Source organism: Dasypus novemcinctus, chromosome 8, assembly GCF_030445035.2.
Source record: "Dasypus novemcinctus isolate mDasNov1 chromosome 8, mDasNov1.1.hap2, whole genome shotgun sequence".
NCBI lineage: Eukaryota > Metazoa > Chordata > Mammalia > Cingulata > Dasypodidae > Dasypus > Dasypus novemcinctus.
The window spans coordinates 109251775-109272629 of NC_080680.1; the positions used below are offsets into that span (position 1 = coordinate 109251775).

The 20855-nt window shown below is 41.9% G+C and overlaps 1 protein-coding gene across 4 annotated transcripts in view; it reads left to right on the top strand.

The window, feature by feature from the left end:
• Positions 1–644: 644 nt before the first annotated feature.
• ECPAS (Ecm29 proteasome adaptor and scaffold) overlaps positions 645–20855 on the top strand; it is a 134739-nt gene continuing 114528 nt past the window's right edge. The window contains exons 1-2 of one of the 4 annotated variants that reach the window (XM_058302545.2): positions 645–1086; positions 9217–9322. In XM_058302545.2, the coding sequence (XP_058158528.1) occupies positions 9301–9322 (22 nt within the window). In that variant the 5' untranslated portion in view covers positions 645–1086; positions 9217–9300. Of the gene's footprint in view, positions 1087–1345; positions 1708–9216; positions 9323–20855 lie in introns of those variants that run through there. The other 3 variants (XM_071217065.1, XM_004458505.4, XM_058302544.2) reach the window with 3 other exon arrangements.

Genomic DNA, 20855 nt, shown 5'->3' on the forward strand with positions numbered 1-20855 from the left:
ACAATAATGAAAATAAGAGTGTCTTTAATGTAGTGTGAATACCTCGTACTTGCCTGTTACATCTTGAATGACATACATTCATATGTCAAGGCATTACTGAGGGCTTTACAGATTTCTGCTTTAAGGAATAAATGACATTCCAGTCCATTTTAAATATTGATTTCTTCGTCTTATAAACAAAAATGGTACCTGATTGTGTTACTAAATTGTAAGAGTACAGCAAAAAAACAAACAAGAGTTCAGCAATTACATCACCCCTTAATTCGATTTCAATTTTTTTTTTTTTAAGATTTGGAGGTTATTTCTTTTTTTTTTTTTTTAAAGATTTATTTTTTATTTATTTAATTCCCCTCCCCTCCCCCGGTTGTCTGCGATTTCAATTTAACATTGCACGTTTTCATGTATATGACTTCTCGGACAAACTGAAGGCATAAAGTAAAAGTCGGTATATTGAAAAGAAACCACTCTGGTTACCAAAAAAGGAACGTAGACGTTGGAATAAAAAATTATTTCACAGCTCATATAAACATATGCATTCGAATTTGAACTTTAAAAATCTTGGCTCATTTAACTTTGGTCGGGCTCCCGGGTGATCTGCCTTCAGTTGGTAGTCCTCCCAGTTTCCGACAGCATCCGAAGTCTACACCTTTTCACTGATCTCTCTAAGTGGGAAAAGAGCCCACTGTGGGGCTACCCGAGCCGGCTCCGCGGCCGTTTGCGCCGCCGGGGCTCGCTCGGGACTGAGTCAGTGGCGGGGCCGAGAAGTTCGGCGGGAGGCGCAGGGCGGGGCTTCCTCTCGCTGACTCCGAACCCGGCTCTACTTTTCCGAGTCCACGTCTCTTCCTTTGGACAGGCGTGTTTCTTTAGGTCGGGACCAGCCAACGTGACAGCCACAAACCTTTAAAAAGGCAGCTTCAGCCCCGCCTCGAGGCTCTCCCCCGGCCGGACCAGCCAGGCCAGCTCGGTCAAGCCCCGCACGGACTGTGGCGCACTCCCCGGGCCGGGCCTGTGAAATCCTCGCTTCTCGGCCCCCGGCTCGCGGCGCACAGCGCAGCATCCCCGGCATGGAGACCGGCTCGGACTCAGGTCAGAGGCCCGCGCGTCCGCCCCGCACCCGGCTGGCTGCAGGCTTGCGCCGGGCGCGGCGGGGCGACTAGGCCGGGCGGCCCGCGCAGGCCGCCGCGTGTCGGGTCCCGCGCGCGGGGCTGGCGGCGGCAGGTGGGCAGGACGAGCCGCGAGCGAGCGAGCGAGCGAGGGCGGGCGGGCGCGCGAGGGCCCCGGCGGGGGGGCCGCTGGGAGGATGGCTCAGCTCTTTCTAAATATAAAACCAGCGTGAGCCGGGTGAGCGCGGCGCGGCGCCGCAGAGCCGCCGTGCGGGCCGGGCGCCGGGGCGCACCAGGGCTCGGCCGCACAGACGGCGGCGGCGGCTCTGCAGAGGCGCGAGGCTGCGGGAGCGCCCGAGTCGCGGGCTCGCGGGGGACGGCGAGAGCGACGCGTGCGGCAAGCAGGACGCAGGCGGCGGCGAGCGGGCCTCGCGGGTGCAGCGCGGTCGGCGCCCAGCGCCCGGAGACGGCTCCCGGCCTCTGCCACACCGCGAGCGGCGAGCCCCCCGCGCCGCCGGCCCGCGCCCTCCCCCCCCCGGCCCCTCCCTCTCTCGCGGGTGCAACATGGCTGCGGCCGCCGCCTCCGCCTCCCAGGACGAGCTGAGTAAGTGCCACGGCCGTGCCCGCGGCCGCGAGCCGGGACCCGGGCCGCGCGGGGCCGGCGGGCTGCGGCTGGGGCCGGGCCGGAAGGCCGGGCCGCGCTGCAGCCCTCGAGATGCGGGGAGGGCGGGCGGCGGCCGCGCTGTGCGGGGGGCTGGGGCGCTCCGGCCTGGCGGGCGGGCGGGCGGGGCGCGGGACGCCGCCGCCCGGCGCTTGTAGGCCTCAGGTTTGCACCGTCACGTTGCGAAATTGAAACCGGAGCCCCGGGCGGAGCCACCTTTGCCCGCGATCCGCCCTGGCCTGCGGGGGAGGGGGCCGCAGTTAGCCCAGCCTCCTGCCCGCGGCTCTGGGGTGGCGGGCAGTGTCCGCCCGTCCCGTCTGACCCCGCTGTGGCTCCCGGTCCCGGCTCTTGGTCGAGTTCTAAAAAAATGGAGCTTTCGGAAAGGGGGAGGAGGTGCCTTCCTGTGACACCTTAGAAACCAGATGAGAGGTCAAGAATAGGCGGTGACCCCCAGGTGGAGCAGGAAGGGCAGGCAGGGGGCGGAGAGGGTCGCGGCGCTAACCGGAGGAGAAACCTCGGGGTGACAACGCTTTTAGAAAGGAGAGTCAGTGTAGACCCCACCATAAACGTTTCAGTTTTCCAGGGGACGGCGATCCGTGTTTGGGGAGAGCGGTGGTCACCCTGAATCCCAGGCCGCCCCGCCCGCCTCGATGCTTTGTGGGAAGTGTAGTCACAAGCTCCGCAGGCCCACGCTGGAGGTCACAAAAATTGCATTTTCATGGGACGAATAAGGTAGTTTCTTGTTGAATTTGGGGCGGTTAGTTGAAATGCTTTAGGTTATTGGAGCCTCCGGCCCACCTCCCCCATTGCTGCCCTTCAGTCTGTGACAAAAATAAGAAAGCAGTTCTTTGGGGATGATGTTTTCTATGGAATGCAGCATGGCGAGAGGTCACCAGCTTTGTGACGTTTCTGTTGTCACAGCCCCTTCTCAATTTCCATGTGAAAGTGGTTAGAAACATAATTTATGTTTCTTTAGTGGTTGGCAGTTTAAAGCTACTTCAATGCACATGATCTCATGTTTTGCCCTTGTAACCTTGTGAGGCAGGTAGGAATTATCTTGTTTTAAAGAGGAGGTAGGTTGGAGACACTGCGTACCTTCCTGTTTTGACACAGAACTGGTAGAGCGAGAGTAGCGTTTGTTCTTTTCTAACTGAAATGAACATCTGGTGTGATCACGGTCAGAATGGAGCCCCAGGTCAGTTTGAGTAGACAAGGTGTCCTGATGTGGTTAGAGATAGATATGGGCCTCAGAGTTGAATGCTCCGCTCTCAGTTCCAAGCAGCCTCATAGTGGCCAGAGCATCTTCTGGGAAGTTCAGTTCCCTGATTTTTTCATTTGGCAGGCTGCATGATATCTACATTCCTGTTGGAACAGTAAACACATTAAACTCTGTGAAGTACCCATAGGACTGGGAAGACAAAACCAGTGGAAGAATTGGATATCCTTCTGAAGTGGCTGGAGTATTTGCCTGGTGGAGTGTGCCCCTCCCTGTATGTCAAAGTACCACTTAAGTGACTGGTGGCACTTCTGGTTAAGGGATTTACTGGCTTGAGCTACTGGAAAAGTTAGCAGGGATTAAATACTTAGCAGTTGGTTCCTTGGAATAACTTAACTCAACATCACATACATATATTATTAGTTCAGAAGTTTGAAATAAGTCATTTTAGTTTCAGAATGTCTAATTAAAAGGGGAGATGACTGAAAAAAGGTTCTTTTTAAAATTCCACCAAAAAAAAAGGAAAAGATTGGTTAATTCTCTGAATATTTCCTGGCTGTTATTTTTGACAAGTAGATGATACTAAAAGCAAATGAATGAGTGCCAGTGTTGTTTTTTTCTCCCCTCAACATTTTGTGAAAAATTTCAAAGAGATGAGTGACCACTCATATACCTACCACCTAGATTCTACCATTGATACTCCCTATACTTGCTTTGTCACATATCTGACTAGCCATCTTTCAAAAAAAATCTTAATGTGGTAAAATACATATAACATAAAATTTGCTATTTTGACCAGTTGAAGCATACAGTTCAGTGGCATTATATTCACAATGTTGTACATCCATCACTACCAGCCATTTCTAAAACATTTTTATCACCCTAAACAGAAACACTACCTATTTAAGCAATATTTCCCCTTTCCCCTAGCCCCTGACAAACTGTAATCTGCTTTTTGTCCCTGAATTTGCTGATTCTAGATTATTTCTTATAAATGGGATCATACAATGTCATTTTGTATCAGGCTGATTTCATTTAGCATAGTGATTTCAAGGTTCATATATGTTGTAGTATGTATCAGCATTTCCTTTTCGTGGCTGAATAACATTCCATTGTATGGATATATCACATTTTGTTTATCCACTCACCTGACTATGGACCTTTTGGCTATTGTTAATAATGCTGCTGTGAATGTTGATGAACAGGTATCTGTTTGGTTCTTGTTTTCCATTCTTTTGGGTGTATACTTAGGAGTGGAATTGCTAGGTCATATGGTAATTCTAAGTTTAACCTTTTAAGGAACTGCTCAAAGTTCTCAATCCATCTTTTTTTTTTTTTTTTTTAATGCATTTCTAAGGTAGTTGTAGATGTACAATCCCCCCCTAAATAGTTCAGCACATATTATTGTAAGTGCTTTGAATATATTCTTTTATTTCTTAGAATAATCCTAAGAGGTATGTAAAATTATTACCCCTGTTTCATGGAGTGGAAACCGGCTGCTTAGGTTCCCAGGGTAGACTGTAGGACACTAATGGTGGAGTTGAAATTTGATCCCAGATTTCCCAGACTCCTCATAACAAACTTTAGGCCGTGTTAGCACCGTGAATCAGTGTCTGGGTGTTCATGCTGATGAAAATTTAATTCAGATGCTTTGCTGCATTACTTTAATCCAAGGATTTGACTGCTATTTATCAGTGCTATTGAGTACAAAAGAAACACCAAAGCCCTTATCTATGAAGAATTAAAATATTGAGGAACAGGAAGAATATATATCAACAGATATGTAAGAGGAAGCGGACTTGGCCCAATGGATAGGGCGTCCGCCCACCACATGGGAGGTCCAAGGTTCAAACCCCGGGCCTCCTTGACCCGTGTGGAGCTGGCTCATGCGCATTGCTGATGTGCGCAAAGAGTGTCATGCCACTCAGGGGTGTCCCCTGCTAGGGGAGCCCCACTCGCAAGGAATGCGCCCCGTAAGGAGAGCTGCCTACCTCGAAAGAAAGTGCAGCCTGCCCAGGAATGGCGCTGCACACACGGAGAGCTGACACAGCAAGATGAGGCAACAAAAAGAAACAGAGATTCCTGGTGCCGCTGATAAGGATAGAAGCGGTCACAGAAGAACACACAGCGAATGGACCCAGAGAGCAGACAACTGGGGGGTGGGGTGGGGTGGGGAAGGGGAGAGAAAAAAATGAAAAATAAATCTTAAAAAAAAATAGGTAAGGAACAAACTGTATAATTATATGATATGGATAATGGGAAAGTAATATCTATGATTCCCATGTTTGTTATTTAGGAATGTGTAGCTGGTAGCACATTTCTGTAGATTTCAAATCAGTGTTTTTAACTTTGCAGTTGAAGTAATGCACGTTATACATCATTTTAAAGAAACCCACAGCCACTTTGAGTTGTATCTGCTACTATACTTTGCAGAAGCTCCTGAGAAGTGAAATAAACTGTTAGGGTTCTCTTTTGTTGAACCCTCCCCTACTTTTTTTTTTTTTTGAGTAGTAGTATTGAGCATGAAAGTTTCCAAAAGGTAGATAGGATAATTTTGGATTCAGAGTTGTTAAAATTTGTTATCCTTTCACAGATCTTATGTAATCTGCACTCAGAGGGAAGTGATTATAATACATGTATAATAATAGTGCTAATACGTGTATAATGATAGCTTTATTGGGGGCTTGTCACATGCTCTGATCACTTTGTGCTGTTAACTGATTGAATCCTCACAACAACCCTGTGAGTTTGGTACCATTGTTGTCCCAGTGGCAGAGCTGTCCTCCTTTAACAGAGTTAGGGCTTAAATTCAGATTCTCTCTAATTCCAAAGTTTATGTTCATTCTGTTTTTTCTCTGAAAGGAAAAATACACAGTTTACAACAGGATTAAGGTGGCTCCCACCCTCCCCCCTTTTATGCCTTGCTATGGTCTAGAAGGAAACTTAAGTAGTGTGTAAAAATGTGGAAGTATTCTGATGTGTATTCGGATATTAGATTTTTGGGTAACATGCCAAAATAAAGAACAGTTAGTTCTAACTATCAAAGGCCATTTTGAAATCTAGTTTGTAAATTACCTAAAGTCAGAGCCTGTAGTTTTATTACTTTATATTTAGGATGATAAAACTGGAATGGAATGAAATCCAATGCAGGGCATGTGGACTAGATTTTCCTCTATTATCCTTTGCCAATTCATGGAAAGGTTGACATTATAGATATATTTCAGTAGAGGATAGAGAGATTTCTAACAGAGGAAAGACAGCATTTGAGACTTTTCACCTGGTCATCTGTTTAGGAGGTTCATATTCTGGGTTTTATAATTATAAAACCTCTTTAAAATCTGATCTTCATTGGAATAAAGACAACTCATAGAAGGAGGAACAGCCTGTAATCATCAAGCAAATACTGTTCACTTTGACTGTTTGATGTAGCCAAGGGAAACTTCAGTTGGAAAAGTTGGCTGGATAATTAACATGTCAAATATCTTTCAAGAGAACCTCTGCCAGTGCCAGGAATCCTAGTAGTTCTTTTTAGAGATAAGAAATGGGAAGCTGTGTGTGTGGGTGCAGTTGATTGGGTTCTGTGGGTATACGAAAGCTACCAAAGAGATGAGATGGTAGCTGTAATGAGAGGCATACATGCTGCTGAGGTGATCTTTTTAGAAAGCCTTCATATTAAGTTAACCTTGTTTCGTTTAATTTTAGTAACTTAACCTAATAAGAAAGTTAAAATGGAAAACAGCAATGGTAGTTCTGTTTTTATTGACTTCAGTTCTAATTTTTCATTTGTCCCCTTTCTGTTTTGAAATATGATTTCAGTAAACTGTAATGCTTAATAACAGCCAGTGTCAATGAGATAGTTGGCATGAGGGTATTTGACCTTGTTCAGAAGATGTTAAAATCATAGGGGCTGCCAGTGTGCTCAGATGGTTTGAGCCCATTTGCTGGTGTCTGGCTTTAGGCTTGCCAGTCTCTGCCTTGATACTTGCCGTCTCATATGGGTTGTTTGACCTGCACATTTTCCATTTCAATAAGAAGACTTTTAAAGTCGAGTGAATACTTTATGGTCCTGCCAGATTTGTATATAAATATAAATAATACAAAGGATGATACGAAAAGGGGCTAATACAAACAAGTGGTTTGGAAATTTAAGGAATGAGAATAGCTTGAGCTAAGACATGGAGTTTGAAAAATATGGTGTATTTTCAGAAAAAGTTGAGTAAGCCTGCTATGATTGGAATGGGGAAGGTATGTGGAATCCTGGGAAAGGAGATAAACTTTGGATTTTGAGGCTTGCTCGTTTTCTGCCTTTTATGATTTAAGATTTTGATCAAATGACCTTACCTCCTTAAGTCTCAGTTTCCTTCTCATAAAGTTGGTTTAATAAGAAACACTCATAGTGTTGTTAGGATTAATGTATGTGAAAATGAACTGTGTTTTAAGAAAGCCCTATATAAATTATTATTGTAGTTTTGAGGGGGTAGTTGGAGATGAAGCTGGGATGAAGGGTTGGGATCAGCTTGTGCAAGAATGCCAACACAACTAGTTTGGACTTTGCTCTTGTTCTGTAGACAGCAGAGGACCATCAAAGGCTTTTAAGCAGGGGTGGAGCATGATCAGATCTGTTTTATAAGGATAACAGGTGGCAGTAGTATTACTTTGATTGCAAGGATCCAGAGTGAGAAAAACAAAATTAATTAAGGAGGGTTTCACAGGGGCCTGAATTGGGGCAGTGGAAGTGGGTTTGGCAAGAAGGCAGTATGATTTAGAATCCCAGGATGGGCAGAAAGTATTGGCCAAGTAGATGAGGGTTATTAAAGAGAGGGAGGGGAAGCAGACTTGGCCCAGTGGTTAGGGTGTCGGTCTACCACATGGGAGGTCCCCAGTTCAAACCCCGGGCCTCCTTGACTGGTGTGGAGCTGGCCCATGCGCAGCGCTGATGTCCACAAGGAGTGCCCTGCCACGCAGGGGAGCCCCATGCACAAGGAGTGCGCCCCGTAAGGAGAGCCACCCAGCGTGAAAGAAAGTGCAGCCTGCCCGAGAATGGCCCTGCACACACGGAGAGCTGACACAATAAGATGACACAACAAGATGATGCAACAAAAAGAAACACAGATTCCCGTGCCGCTGACAACAAAAGCGGACAAAGAAGAAGACACAGCAAATAGACACAGAAAACAGACAATGGGGCTGGGGGGAGAGAAATAAATAAATAAATAAATAAATAAATCTTTAAAGAAAATAAAGAGAGGAGTTAGAGATGGTTTTAAGAATTTAGATCGGAGTGGAAGAGTATGGGAGAATTGAAGCTCCTAGAGAGTTTAGGGAGGCAGAAGTGGGAAACAGCATGTTTGTATTCAACAAGTAAGTTATTTGTTAAATAAATGAATGAAATTAACTGAGGTGCACCATGTTGAGTTGTGTAGGGAGACTTTTGTATAATGACTAAAACCTCTGGCATTTGCATCTGAGCTGGTTTTGAGTCCTGGCCCTGCTGCTTTTTAGTTAATATGTCCTTGAACAAGGGATATATCTTCTTGACCTTGGTTTACTCATCTATAAAATGGGAAAGTAATAAAACTTACCTGATAGGGTTGGAGACCGATGCATGTTAAAGAATTGGCATATAGTGTGTGGCACATGGATTGCAGGTGTGTGGGAACTTTGGTTCTGAAGGCTGGGAGAGGGTGGGGGTGATCGTGGGAGTCATTAGGATGGACCGATTGTCAAGAGGAGGACAGACTCTGGCAGTTAGGCATATTTGAGATAGACGAAGACAGAGAAGAGCTAGAGAAGGGAATGAGGAATATGCAGAGAGAGTTATGACTGTTAATCCATTTACATTCTCAGTTATAATGTCCTAAAAACATGTGCACCCACCCACTAACACTCCTGTAAAACTAATGCATAATTCAGATACTTTTCTTCCAATTTCAATGTAAGGTTTTATATGTTTATGATATATATATATAAACATATGATAAAATGTATTGTATTGGAGTTATTTTAGTCTTCAGTGATAATTACCAGTGTACTTTTTTCTCAATAAGTGCTATTTATGGAAATATTCCTTTTCTTTCCTCACTTTGGTAATCACTATAATTTTTCCCTCTCATTCTGTTCACAGCAGGGCATCAGATTAGGAGATGGTAGCATAGAAATGAAAAGTGTTTTTTCTTTTTTAAATGGCAGCTATATGTGTATACGTTTTTTAATTGTGTTTATGTTCTAAATAATAGATTCTTTATACAATTGCATATGTACGAGTGGATGAACATATACCATTGGTGATCCAGAGGATTTTTGTCAAGATTGGATAAACCATGTATCACATTGATTGTAGAGGTTAGTAGCTTTAGTTTCTTAGGATGTGTGAATATTTTGGTAGTAGCTTTTAAAAATGCACAGGTTGTTAGGTAGCAGTTTTTACCCCAAGGTCTTCATGAGTTTTTTCTCTTTCTAGCTGTCCTGAGAGAATCAGTGAAGTGCAAGTTCGTTTGTATATGCCTGAAGACTTTATTCTGTGGTAATAAACATAAACAGAGAATCAGTAAGAGAGAGAATAGATAAAACTTGGTGATGTTACACCACAAAAATAATTTTACATGTTATAAGAATGTCATCATGGAGTTCATTCTTTTTCTTTCTTTCCTTTAATTATATTTTTTTCTTTTGGTAAAAAGAGGTATGGAGAGGGGCATAGTCATGGATATTCCTAATTCTGCAATTTGGACATGCACTGAAATGGAAAAGCCACTTAATTATACTTCATTCTGAGGCAGTATGGGAGTATGGATGGTATCATTTTCACTCTTGAACGATGTTGGATGGTCCTTTGATTGAAATTCTGTAAATTCAGATTTTAATTCTTTGATATCATGGACTTAATAGCACTGAGTACCTGGGATTTTGTAGCCTCAATCCATTGTATATTTTGTTGCTGTCTTCTAAAACACCTGTTGGATTTTTTGCCTCTCTGTTGCGCTCTGCTATTCATAGATACGTATATTGCTGATGATGGCATATGATGTCTTAATTCATTTAGGTGAAATTTTGAGGGATGGAGTAAATGGATTTTTTCCTAAACCACAATTCAGCTTTAGAATATATTAAATTTTGGTTTAGTTTGCTATTTTACATATCTTTATTCCTTAGGTATGGAAAGTTGGGAGGTAGGGAAGAATTGCCGAGAAGAGACATGAGGATGTTGTTTATTCTCCCCTAGATTCTTTCAGTCTCAGAGCTTTTGGGCCTGTGATAAATGCTTTAATGTAATTATGAAGTGCTACCATTTTAAAGGCAAGCAGTTCAAATCTCACTGCTGAGGTTTGAATAGTGACTTAAACAACTTTCTAGAATGTCCACGTCCAAATGAGCATTGTCTAAGTAATTAGCCGCTTTGGGTGGACCTCAGCGATCATACCTTCGACTTTTATGCAGTCTGAACTCTTGTATGGTATAAATTATCTCTCCTACACTGTCTTTCGTACGTGGAATGAATCTGATAATTTCTAATTGGGTACCTGCCAGCTGCTGTCTCTGAAGGAAAGGGCCTCCTTGGGAGATGGGAGTGTTTATGGGTTTCCATGTGTCAGGAGCCTGGCACTTACTCATTAAAAGTAGGGTACAGACCAGGGCTGCTGTCTCCTCGCCTGGCCCGACCCTGCCATGCTACCATTATGACTTCCCTCTCTTCCTGTGTGTGTGTGTGTGTACACGTGCATCTGTGACCATCAGAGCGGGGACCGGGGAGGGTTGGCCACACCTTGCACCTTACTGTGGCCTATGCTGGGATGGTGGGGAGCTCAAAGTAGCCTGGTGTGCATATACAGAAGCCTGGGACTTCTGAAGTGGTCAGGCCAGAAAGACTCATTTCCTCTTCCCTGCCCAAAGGGTCTAGGGACTGGTGCATTGCTGGCATTCCCAGACTGGGGCATCTGCCTGGTTCCTGGGAAGAAGTCTGGTGGATTGGAGATCAGGGAGAAGTATTAATTCTAGGGGTAGGGGATTCTAGCAAGGACCTCCTCAGGACCTCAGTGCCTGCCAAGGTTCTAGTCTGTTGGCGCCTTGGGCTGCAGCTTGATGATTGTCTCTGGGAATGGATCCTCTTCCCATGCTGGACTTAATCTGTATTTAATGCTTCACTTCCTGACATTCCTATTTTAAACACATTTGTGTTTAAAAACAATCCAAGACTAGATATCAAATTTCTAGACATTGCTTCCTAAAGAAGCCATACTGCTGGCTTAATTTGATTTTGCCAGGTATTAAGAGTGGTATTTAGTGAATTGAAATTGTATTTTGGAACTGATAGATGAAATGGACTCTTAAGTACGAATTAGTTCTTGCTTAGATTTATAATTCTGAAAGAAACATACAGATTATCACAAGATTCATTTACCAGAAAATCTTTTTGCATATTATACATAAACCTAGATGATAGCTAGGGCTTCCTTATTCTTTATAATTTTAGCCTCATACTCCTATTTACAAGGATTGCCAAAGTTCAAAGGTGCTCATTCTCCCCCCGCCCCAACCTGTCACTTCTAATTTTTGTGGATTTCCTCTATGTTCCTTATGCTTTGTCTTAACTTTTGGGCGCCCATTTCTGAAAGTGCTGTATTTGAGCCACTTCTGTCAGCTGGGACTCAAATACTTAAATCCTACCCATTTCACTGGTTTACACACACATACACACGCACAAACACACACACACACATACTCCTCTTCCCCAGGTTTTCAGGAGTTTAGTTCACTATTCTTGAAGATGTGGTGAGATTGCTTGTTTTTTTTGTGGTTTCACTGATCCACCCTCCCTCTACATCCCACTACTGATATGGAGCAGAAACGTTTTGCCACACAATCTGACCTTTTGGGACCTCACTTTTTTTTTTCCCCCCTTTTTAATCCCCTAGGTACTTGTCATGGTATTAAGAAAAAATATAATCCCTTTTCCAAGAGATTTTGGTGCCAGCTGTTATTTTACCCTCAGTCCCCTCCTCTCCCTTGCTATGGATGTTAGATGTATACATTTCTAAATAGCTTGTCTAATGCACAAGGAAGTACTGGTTCATGCATTCAGTATGCTCTAAGCAGTTCCCTGCAAGTCACCCAGTTAAGTGCTGAGAATGAAGAGAATAAGTCACAGTGTCTGAACTTGAGGTGCCCCAGGGGTGGATAGGGACGAATGAATGGGCAGCCAGGTAACGTCAGATTCAAAACTACACCTCAAGAGATTTTATGGTCTAGGGAACGGAAGATTGGACAGTTACATAATATACATGAAAAGGTAATGAGTGCCAGGAAAGGTGGTTTGAGTCTGTAGGGCCAGGATGAGGGAGGTACTCTGTAGAGCATGTGGTCTTTGAGTTGGATCTTGGATGGGGAGGGTTTAGATGTGTGGAGATGGACTGATGATTGGGAGAGGATGGTGGAGTAGTTTGGGTTGAAGAACTTCCTTGATCATAAGATTTAGGCGGGGAGAATTTGTTGTACATTAAGAAGTGGTTGTTGGATGCGATTCTCCTGCTTGGAGTTGTAGGTATTCTCGGTTCCCTGGTGCAGTGGTTGACCATCTTCACCTCCCTGCCAGCACAGGATGGAGGAATAAAATATGGATTAGAGTGCACTTACTGATATTCTACTGTAGAACTGTTGTGACTAGTAATGGAAGAAACTGTAGCATTGATGTGGAGAAAGTGGCCATGGTAGTTGCTGAGGGCAGGGAGAGGGAAGAAGAGATGTGATGTGGGGGCATTTTCAGGACTTGGGGTCCTAAATGATATTGCAGGGACAGATCCTGGACATTATATATCCTGCCATAACCCACTGAATGCACTGGGGGAGAGTGTAAACTACAATGTAAACTATAATCCATGCAGTGCAGCAGTGCTCCAAAATTTATTCACCAAATGCAGTGAATGTGCCACAGTGATGAAAGAGGTTGTTGATGTGGGAGGAGTGGGGATGGGGTGGCGTGTGGGGTATAAGGGGACCTCATACATTTTTTAATGTAACATTTTTTTGTGATCTATGTATCTTCAAAAAAATACAAAAAAAAAAAGCTCTTATAATTGGGATGGCTGTAGGAAAGTAATGGGGGGTGTGTGATTGAGAAGGTCTGTGCGCTAGATTTGGCCCACCCCTAGGTCAGAGTCCCAAAGAGTGATCTCATATCATGAGATCACTGTCTGGTCTCATATGCACCGTAGGCATGTGATAGCTATTAATGTTTTATGGTTTTTTTTATGGAAATACATATTTGTCTTTTTTCTTGGCATAGCCCTTCCATTTGTATTTGGATCCTGATTGTAAATTGGCTTAAGCAAAAATAGAATGTAAGGAATCAGGAAGTCTCATGGAACCAAAGGACCCGAGAGTGATTCTGGCCTTCAGGAAGCACTGGAATTGGGGACTAGAAGTCATCGAGATTTTCTTCCACTTTCTTCTTTCTGGTCTCTGTTCTTCAGACCAACTTCCTCTGTTTTCGCGGTCCATGTGGTAAGCTGAAGATGTCCACATCCTAGTTCTTTGCTTTCTCTTGTAGGTGTAATCACTCAGGGGAGGCTTGACACTTGGGTCTCAGTTCGGAATCCCTGATAACATCACCTGTGGCCAAGATACAAAGTCATGTTGTACATAAATGTCTAGTAAGTTTTAGTATCGTCCCATTCACTGTCACTGCTTAAATAAACTATGCTATAATTTAGATTACTTATTAGAAAGGAACATTGGTTAAACCTCAGGTTTGAATCCAGGACCTACCACTTCCTAGCTTTTGTAATATTGGTCAGCAAACTTCATGTGTTATAGGCCGTGTTCCCTCATTTATAAATTGGAGCTAAAAATAACCTATTTCAAGAAATAGTGCTTCAGAGGGAGATACTGTGTTCTAGTGGAGGGAGGGTAATCAACTTCTGATTCTGTCTCATTAGCTTGGTGACCTACCTTGATGGCTTTTGGCAAGTCAGTCAGGCCCTGAGCCCCAGTTTTCATCTATAAATGCAGATAATATCTGCTCACTTCATGAAATTTTTGTGAAGCTCAAAATGCTATGTGAAACTATTTATAGTTATAGATTATATACATGTGATTCAGAAGAAAGTAAATATCATTAGGGAAAATATTTCCTTATGAAAAGTTTATTCTCCATGGTAACTTGACAAATCTCTCTCAAAATATCCTGTAGCTTTAGATTATTAATTGATTTACAATGTGATGGGTAGTAGGCCAGATATGTTCAGCTTTCCCTTTCAAGCTTAGCTTCCATTTAAAGCCTCTAACTTGATTTATACTTTAAACTTCACTTTCAGGAAGCGGACTTGGCCCAGTGGTGAGGGCATCCGTCTACCACATGGGAGGTCCGCGGTTCAAACCCCGGGCCTCCTTGACCCGTGTGGAGCTGGCCCATGTGCAGTGCTGATGCGTGCAAGGAGTGCCCTGCCACGCAGGGGTGTCCCCCATGTAGGGAAGCCCCACGTGCAAGGAGTGCACCCCCTAAGGAGAGCTGCCCAGCGCAAAAGAAAGTGCAGCCTGCCCAGAAATGGCGCCACACACACGGAGAGCTGACACAGCAAAAAGAAACACAGATTCCCATGCCACTGACAATGACAGAAGCAGACAAAGAAACAAGACGCAGCAAATATACACAAAGAACAGACAACCGGTGGGGGGTGGAGGGGAGAGAAATAAATACATATATATATAAAAAAAAATTTCACTTTCATATTCCAAAAGAAGCATGCATTTTCATATGTAGAAAATTTAAAGCAACATTAAAAATATCTGTAACTTGTCACCTAGAAATAACCATTTTCTATTTTAAATTCACACAAGTAAGTTGTGCTTATGAAGGAAATTTGTAATGACATAGATTCAAACCAAAGAGAGTCCTGAAATTCCATCACATAGGAATAATTGCTACCTTCAATATCGTCCTTTTCTTATTCCTTTTGACAATGTGTGCTTTTCTTGCACATTTTCTAAGGAATATTTCGATGTTCAAGTTGTCAAGAAAAAAGTGATGCATGTAAGGAAACTAATTTATTGCTTGTTATTTATTTATTTTTTTACATTTTTCCACAAGTGATAATGTGAGTGAAAAAACAAATTGTAGGTTTGATCCTTTTTCTCTTTGCCTTTCTATATAGCCTTTCCCCCTTATCTCAGAAGTTAGAGTTGTATTTTTTGGAGAGGTCTGAAGAATGAGTTGTATAGACAGTTTTCTTAGGAATAATTACATATTTTCAGAGATATCACTGATGTGAAGTTCTTAAACTTTTACTGGTCCAATTTAATTCCAGGGGATTGGGGGGGTAGTTAGGTGGATGGAAGTTCCCTTCATTCTCTTTAGATGAAGAAACTAAAGATAAGTGAACAATATGAATTAGAGAATTACTTAATGGAAAGTAAATTGATATATTTATATTTTTGATAGATTCTTTTCCCCCCTTGTATAAATGGAATATTTGACATAAGGTAAGCTGGAAATTGTTTTCTGTTTTGGAATTTCAAATTTTCAGTGTTTTCATACTTTTCCTTTGAGACCAAGTATTTTTATTTTTGTTCTTCTATACTTTGTAAGGTTTCCTTAAGGTTCCTCCACTGCAGCTGTACCATTTTACATTCCCACCAGTAGTGAACAAATGTTCTTGTTTCTTCACATCTTCTTCAACACTTGTAATTTTTTGATTTTTGTTTTTACATACATACGCCATTACATAGTGGGGGTAAAATGGTATCTCATTGTGGTTTTGACTTGTATTTCCCTAATGGCTAATGATATTGAGCATCTTTTCATGTGCTTTTCAGTCATTTGTATATCTTTGGAGAATGTATTCAAGTCTTTTGCCCATTTATAAATTGGGTTGTCTTTTTTTGTGGTTGTGTTGAAGGATTCCTTTTATATATTCTTGATATTAAGCCCTTATTAGGGAAATGGATGTGGCTCAAGCAATTGGGCTCCCATTTACCATATGGGAGGTCCAGGGTTTGATGCCCAGGGCCTCCTGGTGAAGGCAAGTTGGCCGGTGTGCTGAGCTGGCCCATGCAGAATGCTGGCCCACATGGCATAGGTGCCCGGTTCATGACTGTGGGCCGACCTGGAGAGCTGGCACAGCAAGATGATGCAACAAGAGACACTGAGGAGAGACAGTAAGAAGACCAGGGGGCTGAGGTGGTGCAAGAGAATGATTGCCCACCTCTCTCCCACTCCAGAAGGTCCCAGGATCGGTTCTTAGAGCTGCCTAATGAGAATACAAGCAGACACAGAAAGAACACACGGCAAATGGACACAGAGAGCAGACAATGGAGGGTGGGATGGTGGTGGTGGGGAGAAATAAATAAAAAAAGTAAATCTTAAGAAAAAAAAATTAAAAAACAACCTTATAGAAATGTGGTTTCCAAATATTTTCTCCCATTGTGTAGGTTCTTATTTTACTTTCATGATAGAGTCCTTTGAGGTGAAAAAATTTAAATTTTGATAAGGTCCCATTTATCCATTTTTTTCTTTTGTTTCTTGTGCTTTGGAAGTAAAGTTTAAGAAAACATTACCTAATATTAGGTCCTGAAGATGCTCCCCTGAGTTTTCTTATAGGAGTTATTTAGTGCTGGCTCTGATATTTAGGTCTTTGATCTATTTTGAGCTGACTCTTGTGTATGGGGTAGGTAGAGGTCTACCTTTATTCTTTTGCAAATGGAGAACCGGTTTTCCCTGCGCCATTTGTTGAATAGACCACTCTTTCCTTGAGTGGTCTTTGTCTCCTTGTCAAAATTGGCCATAATGTGAGGTTTGATTTCTGAGTTCTCAGATTCCATTGGTCTGTATATCAGTTCTTGTGCTAATACCATGCCATGCTGTAGTATTGTGGTATGGTTTTTGATAAGTTTTAAGATTAGAAAGTATGAGTCCTCCAGCTCTCTTCTCCTTTTAAAAGATGCTTTTGGCTGTCTGGGATCCCTCACCCTTCTGTATAAATTTGATGATTGGCTTTTCCATTTCAGCAAAGAAGGTGATTGGTATTTTGATTGGGATTGGATTGAAACTGTAAATCTGTTTGAATAGAATTGACATCTTAACAATGCTTAGTGTTCAAACCCATGAAAGTGGGGTGTTCTTCCATTTATTTAGGTCTTTGATTTCTTTTAACAATGTTTTGTAGTTTTCTGTATATAAGTCCTTTACATTCTAGGTTAGATTTATTCCTAGATATTTGATTCTTTTAGTTGCTATTGTGAATGGAATTTTTCTCTTGATTTCTTCTTCCAGTTGTTCATTATTAGTGTATAGAAACACTACTGATTTTAGGGTGTTGATTTTTTATCCCACTGCTTTGTTTAATTAATATATTAGCTCTAGGAGCTTTGTTGTGGATTTTTTTTTTCATTAAAAAAATTATTGAAGTAGATCACTCATACATAAACATATAAATAATAATTCTATAGTAATAGTTGTGAACTTACAAAACAAACATATATAGCATCATATAGGACTCTCATATCTCAGGCTACCACCAATACCTTGCATTATTGTTAAATGTTTTAAACTAATAATTAAAGAGCATTGTCAAAATATTATTCTAACCAAGGAATTTTCCCCCAACCCACCCTATTATTATTATCTTTATATCTTTATTATATGAACATTCATAAACAATAAGTATATAGTAAAAGTTGTAGACTTACAAAGCAAACATGCATAACATTATATGGGGTCCCATACATCAACACTCCACCAGCATCTTGCATTGTTGTGAGACATTTGTTACAGATAATGAAAGAATTTTGTCAAAGTCTTAACTACTAATTATAGCCCTTATCTTATATTTGGTGTATTTTTCCTCAAATCCACCCTATTATTATTTTTTAAATATATTTTTTGCGACAGAAGTTGTAACCTTATAAAACAATCATGCACATATGCAGAATTCCCAAACAACATCCATCTATCAACACATCACACTGTGGTGGAACATTTGTTACAGATAAACTAATATCATCTGAGTATTACCATGTCCATAGTGTACATTTGGCACACATTCTACATACTGCCCCATTATCAACACAGTACATCTTTGGCATAGCTATAAGCATATTACATTATTACTGCTAACCACAGTCCATAGGTCACTCCAGTTGTATTTTTCCCATGCTTCTCCATATTCCCAACACCCTGCAGTAGTGATGTACATTTGCTCTAGCTCACAAAGGACACTCTTGCATCTGTATCATCAACCACAATTCTCATCCACCTCTTGGTTTACTGTGGTATTTAGTTCCTAGATTATTCTCAAGCATTCTGTCGATTGGTATTTACTTCCCTAGACTACCATTTTCAGCCATATCCTCATTTGTAAACTAGCTGTTACTCACTGTTACCATCCACTCTATGCATTTCCACACTTTTACATTAAAGTTAATTAAAACTTCACATACATTAAACATCAGTAGTCTATCTCAGTCCTTCTCTTATCTCCTTTAGGAATCCACCACCTACCACCAGGTCTTAAAGATATTTTCCTACAATTTCTTTTAGCAGCTTTATGGTTCTTTTATATTTAGGTTTTTGATCCATTTTGAGTTAATTTTTGGATAAGGTGTGCGATAGGGGTCCTCATTCCTTCTTCTGGCTATGGATATCCAGTTCTTTCAGCACCATTTGTTGAATGGACTGTTCTGCCTCAACTGTGTGGGTTTGACAGACTAGTCAAAAATAACGACCATACATGTGAGGGTCTGTTTTTGGTTCCATTGGTCTATGTGTCTGTCTTTATGCCAGTACCATGCTCTTTTTACCACTATAGCTAGGTAGTATAATATAAAGTCTGGAAATGAGAGTTTGCTTTTCCTTTTTAAGATGTTTCTGGCTATTCAGGACCCCTTACCCTTTCAAATGAATTTGATAATTGTGCTTTCAATTAAAAAATTAGGGATTGCATTGCATCTGTATATCAATTTGAGTAGAATTGATGTCTTTGTGATATTTAGTCTTCCAGTCCACAAGCATGGAATATTCTTGCAGTTATTTAGGACTTTTTAAATTTCTTTTAACATTAAGTTGCAATTTTCTGAATATAGCTGCTTTACATTGTTGGTTAAGTTTATTCCTATTTGAGTTTTATTTTCCCCACTCTTTTTGATACTTTTGGTTACTTTTATTGATATAATCTTCATTCCTAGACTCTCTTCCAGGCCTTTTTCTCCTGTGTTTTCTTTTCAGGCTCTAGCACACCCTTTAGTATTGCCTGAAAATCTGGTCTCTTGGTTAGAAATTCTCTCAGTTTCTGTTTATCTGTGATTATTCTAATCTCACCCTCATTTTTGAAAGACAGTCTTGCCGGATATAAGATTCTTGGCTGGAAGTTTTTCTCTTGTAGTATCTTAAATATATCATACCACTGTCTTCTTGCCTCCATGGTTTCTGGTGAGAAATCAGCACTTAATCTTACTGGGTATCCCTTGTATGTTATGCATTATCTTTCTCTTGCTGTTCTTAGAATTCTCTCTTTGTCTTTGGCGTTTGACATTCTGATGAGTATGTGTCTTGGAGTTCTGTTTGGATTTTTTTGGATGGGAGTACATTGTGCTTCTTGGACATGGACATCTATGTCCTTCAATAGGGTTGGGAAATTTTCTACCATTTTTTCTTCAAATATTCCTTCTGCCCTTTTCCCTTCTCTTTTCCTTCTGGGACACTCATGTCACCTATGTTGCCATATCTTTTGCTTTCTTTAAGTTCCCTGAGATCTTGTTCAATTTTCTCCCTTCTCTTCTTCATCTGTTCTTTTGCACGTTCACTTTCAGAAGCCATTTCTTCAAGTTCACCAATCCTTTCTTTTGCCACCTCAAATCTGCTAGTAAATGATTCCAGTGTTTTAAAAATTTCATTGATTACACCTTTCATTCCCATAAGATCTGCTTTTTTTTTTAAAAGATTTATTTATTTCTCTCTACTTCCCTGCCCCTGCCCCCCAGTTGTCTGTTGTCTGTGTCCATTCGCTGTGTGTTCTTCTGTGTCTGCTTGTATTCTTGTCAGCGGTGCTGGGAATCTGTGTCTCTCTTTGTTGGGTCATCTTGCTGCATCATCTCTCTGTGTGTGTGGCGCCACTCTTGGGCAGGCTGCACTTTTTTCACACTGGGCAGCTCTCCTTAAGGGGTGCACTCCTTGTGCGTGGGGTTCCCCTACATGGGGGACACCTCTGTGTGGTGGGGGACACCTCTATGTGGCACGGCACTCCTTGCGCACATCAGTACTGTGCGTGGGCCAGCTCATCACATGGGTCAGGAGGCCCTGGGTTTGAACCCTGGACCTTCCATGTGGTAGGTGGATGCTCTATCCATTGAGCCAAATCCGCTTCCCAAGATTTGCTATTTTTCTGTGTATGCTTTTTAAATTCTTCTTTGTGCTCATCCAATGGCTTCTTAATATCCTTAATCTCTTTAGCCATCTCATTGAATTTATTATGGAGATTTGTTTGAACATCTGTGATTAGTTGTCTCAATTCCTTTATGTCATCTGGAGGTTCATCTTGTTCCTTTAACTCCATAGCTTCCTGTTTCTTGGTGTTGATTGTAATTTTTCTGTTGGTGTCTTGACATCTGACTTACTAGAGTATTCATTCTGGGTGCAATTTTTCTCTTTAGTTTTCGGCTTCCTCTCCTCTCTCCCTTACTGGTTGTGCAGTAGGAGCCAAGATGTTGTTGGTGTTATAAGCTGTGGAGACTCAGGCTGCCATTGCCCCAGGGACCAATGAAGCTTCTCCCAACTTTCTCCTTTGCAAGGGGTAGAGACAGAATCACAGCTGTGTGGAATAATCCAGGTCATGCAGGCCTAGACTGTAGTTGCCCAGGGACAGACTAATAAGGCTTCTTGCCCCTTTTT